General features: G+C 56.0%; 1 protein-coding gene across 1 annotated transcript in view; it reads right to left on the minus strand.

Moving 5' to 3' along the window:
- Positions 1-2,496: 2,496 nt before the first annotated feature.
- NUTM2F (NUT family member 2F) overlaps positions 2,497-5,677 on the minus strand; it is a 5,013-nt gene continuing 1,832 nt past the window's right edge. Inside the window, 5 exon segments of the mRNA XM_006168025.3 lie at positions 2,497-2,634; positions 2,636-3,351; positions 3,631-3,747; positions 4,748-5,019; positions 5,436-5,575. Of these exon segments, the coding sequence (XP_006168087.3) occupies positions 2,574-2,634; positions 2,636-3,351; positions 3,631-3,747; positions 4,748-5,019; positions 5,436-5,575 (1,306 nt within the window). The 3' untranslated portion in view covers positions 2,497-2,573.

Raw genomic sequence — 5,677 nt, forward strand, 5'->3', positions numbered from 1 at the left:
ATAAATGACAGAAAGTTATTTGTCTCTAGAGAAGTTCATGGTAAAGTTCCAACATTTTTAGGTTCTGGTGAGAGCCTTTGTCCTGGCTTAAGACAGCTGCCTTCTCACTGTGTCCTCACAGGCAGAGACAGAGAGAGCTCTGGTCTTATCATCTGCTCAAAGAGGCTCAGATGTGCCCTAGGGCTGCCCCCTCATGTATCCCTAGCTACCTCCTAGGGCCTCACCCCCCATATGCCATCACAGGGGCTTAGGCCTTCAGCATGAGCATGGTGTGGGAAACAACCTCCAGCCTGTACCAACTGACCCCACAGTGCAGGTTAAGGGGCAGGCTGTAGGATCCAGATGGGGTCAAGGGGGAGGAAGGTTACCCTCTGTCTCTTCCTGGGAACCCACCAGCAGCACTAGGACAGCAGGGCAGATGGCAGGCAGCAGTGGGGACTGGTTCTGCAGCACTGAGCCCCAAGGAGCCACAGAATGATGCTGTTCTGAACAAAACCCAGACACATAGTCATGGACCCAGTTCTCCCCATATGACTCATGCCACAATCCTATATCCTGAGAGGGACCATGTCACCCCATCTTCCAAAGATGAACCCAGATGTAGATGAGGCATGTGACCAGCCCAGGTCACCCCATGGAGCAATCTGGCCCTGGCCCTGGTCCTCACTCCCCAACTTTCCTGCGAGTACATGAGCGTGGGTTGAGCTGGACTCAAGACACTGCTGGTGGGTGCAGTGTGGACACAGATCTGCCAGGATCTGCAGAGTGTGTGCCTGGATAAGCAGGTCCAGGACTCATTTCTGCTTCCCTCATGTCCACAGGACAGGCAGGAAGAGGAAGCCACACACCAGGAGCAGGAGCAGGGCAGGGGCAGAGAAGTGGTGGGCTGACCTGATGGGGAGCACAGGGCCCAGCAAGCCTCCCCTCTTCCCCTGCTCTTGGCAGGGAAAGCAGGTGAAGAGCTTTGCACACCTGTCACTGCTCCTGGGCACGACTGCCCACCCCCATGACCATAGAGCTGGCCATGGGTCTCCTGATGCCACACAGCCTTCCTGGGGAGGAATCAGAACTCAGACCCTGAGAAGAAGGGGGTGGCTGAGAGGGATGAGTAGTGACTGTATGTGTGCATGGCCAGAGATTGTGAGGGGAGGGCTGCAGTAAAGGTGCAGAGGCTGCACACACCAGACAGTTCTGCAGAAATCAGGTTAGGCAGTTCTGGAAGCTCAGGGTGTGCTCCTCTCACTCTGATCCTCCCTTGCCTGTTTCCTGCTCCCATCAGGTGTCTTCATCCAATGTCTACCTGATCACCCCCACCCAGGGTCTTCCACTTACCAGGTGCCACAACCCAGGCAACTCTTGCACTCTATGAGGTCTCAGCTCTGGGACCACAAACAGTGTGACCCACACTGCTCCAGGTGGGCTCATGATCCTGGTGACAGGAGGCCGTGGTGCATGAGGGAGGGACTGTCCTAGTGTGAGTGTAAGTCTGACCCTGCCTCTGTTCCACTCATGGTTAGGCCTTGGTGGGAAAGGGATAGTAGTGGTGAGTACACCTGACATGACCCGGAGACAGCAAGGTCAGTCCCTAGGACCACGACAGGGTGGGTCCCCTCGGTCAGTTGGACAGACTCCCTGCCCAGAAAGCAGGGAAAGGCCCTCACCTGCCCCTGCTATAATCGTATCCCAAATGCTCCCACTCAGCTGAGGCTTCTTGCCCTTCTCTCACCCAATGCCCTGTTTCCCCCTGATTAGGATCCAGAGGTGCTGCCACCACTGCTTAGTTTCACAACCCCACTGGGTCTTGATGATGCCCCCACTGAGCCCAGAACCATGACCCTGGAAGCCAGGCCCTCCCACTCCCCCAGGCCCCAGGGAAAGCCCAAGCTGCAGGGAAGGTCGTTCCAGCCTTTCCCTCTGGCCTCTTTCAGGGAAGCAGAGCAAAGCTCCCAAGGGAAAAGTGCCAACCCAGACTCAAGGTCAGAAAGTCGGTTCCTGGTCCAGAGGTCAGAGAGTTCCAGAGCACCCAAGCATCAAAAGGTATTTACGGGGGTCAGAGAATGAGGAATACTCAGGGGAGGCCCTAAACAAGCGAGCTTCACCTAAGACAGATGAGGAACAGGGTGCTGGGGCGTCAGATTCTGTCATTCCCAGGAGCAGTGTCGGGGGCCACCAAAATAGGCAGGGAAGCCCTCGGTCAGTCACTTGTGCTGGGGGACCTGGCTCCTCCCAGTCCTGCATCCTCTCTGACCTCCCTCCACTGAGCCACACAGCCCTGAGTACAGAGGGCAGTGTCCTAAGAACAGTTCCAGCAAACTCCCTGAGAGCGCTTTCCAACAAAACAATTTATTGTACGTAAAGAAAGCCCAACCTGGAGCGACTCCCCTCCCAACCTCCCATTCTCAACACGGCAACCCCCCAAAACACGCCCACCCACCCCCATCCTCCCAAATCTTAGGAACAACTGGGCCATCAGGACTGAGGGTGGCCTTGGTCTTTTGGAGGTGCAGGCTGCAGACAGCACGACACCTAGTGCAGGCCCACCCAAAGGCTGGCCCACAGAGGCCCCCACACCCCTACTGGCTGCGATGTTGCTTCTTGCTCTGCCCTGAGGCCAATATATTCCACTTTCTCTTACAGCTGTGAGGGTCCAGTCAGTCCCAGAGCCAGGGCTTGTCCCCCAGAGACCCCAAACTCAGGACTCAGTTTCAGCTTCTTAGTAGGGATGGGACCTCCAATGACATCTTGCTTCTTTGCCTTGGAAGGCAGATGGGCAGCTGAGCTCAGGCCTCTTCTCTGTGCAGATCGGGCCTTGGTTGCTCCCCGGGGCCTGCGACCTCCAGGACGGAGAAGGCCCGAGGTGGAGGCAGGGCTCAGGGCTGGCACCCAGGGCAGCAGGCTGTGCGGGGAGGTCATGAGGAAGGCCAGGCTGGGGAGCTGTTCTTCATCCTCACTGGACCCATCTGCTGGCCAGCGCATCCCCCTAACAGGCGAGGTGCCTACACCACCTGAGGCTCCCCTGGTCCCCGGACAAGGAGGAGAGAGTCCATGTCCCTGGGGAGAAGAGGCTGGCCCAGCAGTGCTCATTGGGTGTGGCCCCACATGCCCTGGGAAGATATCAGTGTCCTTAGGCCAGAGAAGGTCAGCATCTCTTCCGTCATGTCTCTCAGGGTCCTGGGCAGCCTTCGGGGAGGTCTCCAAGCTGATCTCCTCTTGGAGGTCATGGACGTCTCTCTCTGCATCTCGACCATTGGCAGACTTAGAAATACTGGGCCCCAGTACAGGTTCTCCAGGACCTGGGGCTGCCTCCTCACCCCTGTCCTCCTTCAGGGCCCGGAGGCGCTTCTCCACCAGCTGGGAGGAAGGAGAGTGGATATGAGTTCCTCTGTGCCAGGTGTCAGGAGCGGAGGGGGTCATAGAGTGACTTAGGGGAGGCAGGGAAGCTGAGAGGTCCCTGGTGTTTTTGTCACCCTGGTCTACCTGGTGTCCCTCTATCCCTGATTTCCCAGGTGTCCCACGCTCCCTGATCTACCCAGTGTCTTGGCCTCCCTGGTCTACCTGAGCTCCATACCCCTGTCCACTCTGCTGTCCCTCTCTCCTTTTTCTACCTGGTGTCCCTTTGTCCTCTGGTACCTGATCTGGGGTCAGCCTTTCCTCCTGCTCCAGCTCCTTCATTAAGGCCAAGAGATCCATCTCTGGTTGTGGGGAGAGTAGTTCTGCCAGGAATTGGGGGTGAAGGACGGCCTCCACCTAGGGTGGAAGGAAGAGAGCTGTCAGGACCTTGGAAGGAGGAGCCTGGGGCCCAGGGACCGGGGAACAGGCAGAAAGCACGCCGCATCCTATCCCCATGCACACTGCCAGGTGAGTGTAAATCATGGAGTCCACCTATTACGCACAGAGACTCACACACACACACACACAGACTTGCATACAGATTTACATGTAAACACAGAAAAATAAACAATGATAGATGTACACAAAACATATACATGTATGTGGCCATACAGAGAAATACAAATCACACAAACACCCACAAACACAAACACTGATACATGTGGAAAATAGAATAGTACTACCATCTCCATAACCCTGACCCGCAGAGACACATACCACAGACACCTATGGTAAAGCACACACAGAATGAAGAATACTTAACACACAGAAACACGAGCACAGACAAGGGAACAGAAGTAGCACACACAGAGAGAGAGAGGGACATACTGCACACCTGGTACCACTCATACATTAATCACACACACAATCACAGGACCACTTAGACACACAGTCACATACATACCAAAAGCAATCACAGTAACACACACACACACATATACACAACAGCCAAGGTAGCACAAAGACACACACACACGTAGCAGCCACAGTAGCATACACACACACACCCACATACACACAGATGATCACAGTAGTACACAGACACACACTCACATATATAAACATAGACAACCACAGTAGCATACACACAAGCACCCACATACACACGGGCCCCCTCATACATACACAAAGATGACCACAGTAGAATGCAATTGTGCATCCACATACATATAGACAATCAGAGTAGCATACACACATTCACCACAAACACACACATAGCAACCACGATACAATACAGAATGCACCCACATACACACACACACTCACTCCCCCTGTCGGGAGCTGAGCAGTACAGCTGAGTTACTAGGTCTGGGGGGCTCCCCAGAACATGCAGACACCAGCACCCAGGACGACCCACCTTGGTGATAAAGTCCTCCTGGGAGCACAGCTCTTCCATGTAGCTCAGGAGCCCCAGGTCAGGGAACGCCCCATCCTCCTGTCCGGGCTGGACGGCGTCCTGTGCCCACTGGCCACTGTGTCCCAGCAGCCCCTTCATGATGTTCACATACTCCTGCTCGGCTTCAGGTGGGATCCACTTTGGCCCCTTGGGGTCTGGCCTCTTAGGGGCTCTGGATGGTGACAGGTGGCTGGGTGTGGCCTCTGGGCAGGCCTTCTTGGGGACACTGCACCCTAGGAGGAGGGAGAAGTCCAGCATGTGGCAGAGGGCTTGAGCTGCCATTCCCACCCACATTGGGGTGTGAACGGAGACTGGGCTGGACCCCAGGACCCATGAAGAGTGGACATCTATGTGAGGGGCAGGTGGGAGGAAGTTTGGAGCCATCCCTGGCCCAGATTCTCTCCCCATTGGGCCCCTTCCTGGTCAGGCTGTTTGTTGAGTCCTTGGAGAATGAGAAGAGAGTAGCTGAGACCCATGCCCAGGCCAGTCCTCACTTCAGGCCTTGGACAGTCAAGACCCCAAGATCCCAGTGTGCTCCCCGCTTGCAAGGGCAAATGCCCTCTTTACAGAACAGTAGGGGGCATGGGGACTGTGGCCTCCTCAGACCCTTTGACCTTTTCCAGGCGATTGTCAGGATGTGGGTCCATACCTGGCTCCTGGACAACCTCGGGGATCAGGAGCCCTGGGGGGTCAGGCTTTGGTGGGGCCACAGGAGGCAGGTACTGGGAGCCATTCAGCTCCTGCAGCTGCTGAATCTGCATCTCCTCCTCAGCCTCGAACTCCATGAACCTGTGGGGAGGAAGATCCCGGCCCTGCTGAGAGGGAGGTCAGGCCCCAACACAGCACCAGCCAGCAGGGAGGGGAGGACATGCCTGGAGTGGGCTGCACAGA

The sequence above is a fragment of the Tupaia chinensis genome, unplaced genomic scaffold (genome assembly GCF_000334495.1).
Source record: "Tupaia chinensis unplaced genomic scaffold, TupChi_1.0 Scaffold145441_1, whole genome shotgun sequence".
Taxonomy (NCBI): domain Eukaryota; kingdom Metazoa; phylum Chordata; class Mammalia; order Scandentia; family Tupaiidae; genus Tupaia; species Tupaia belangeri.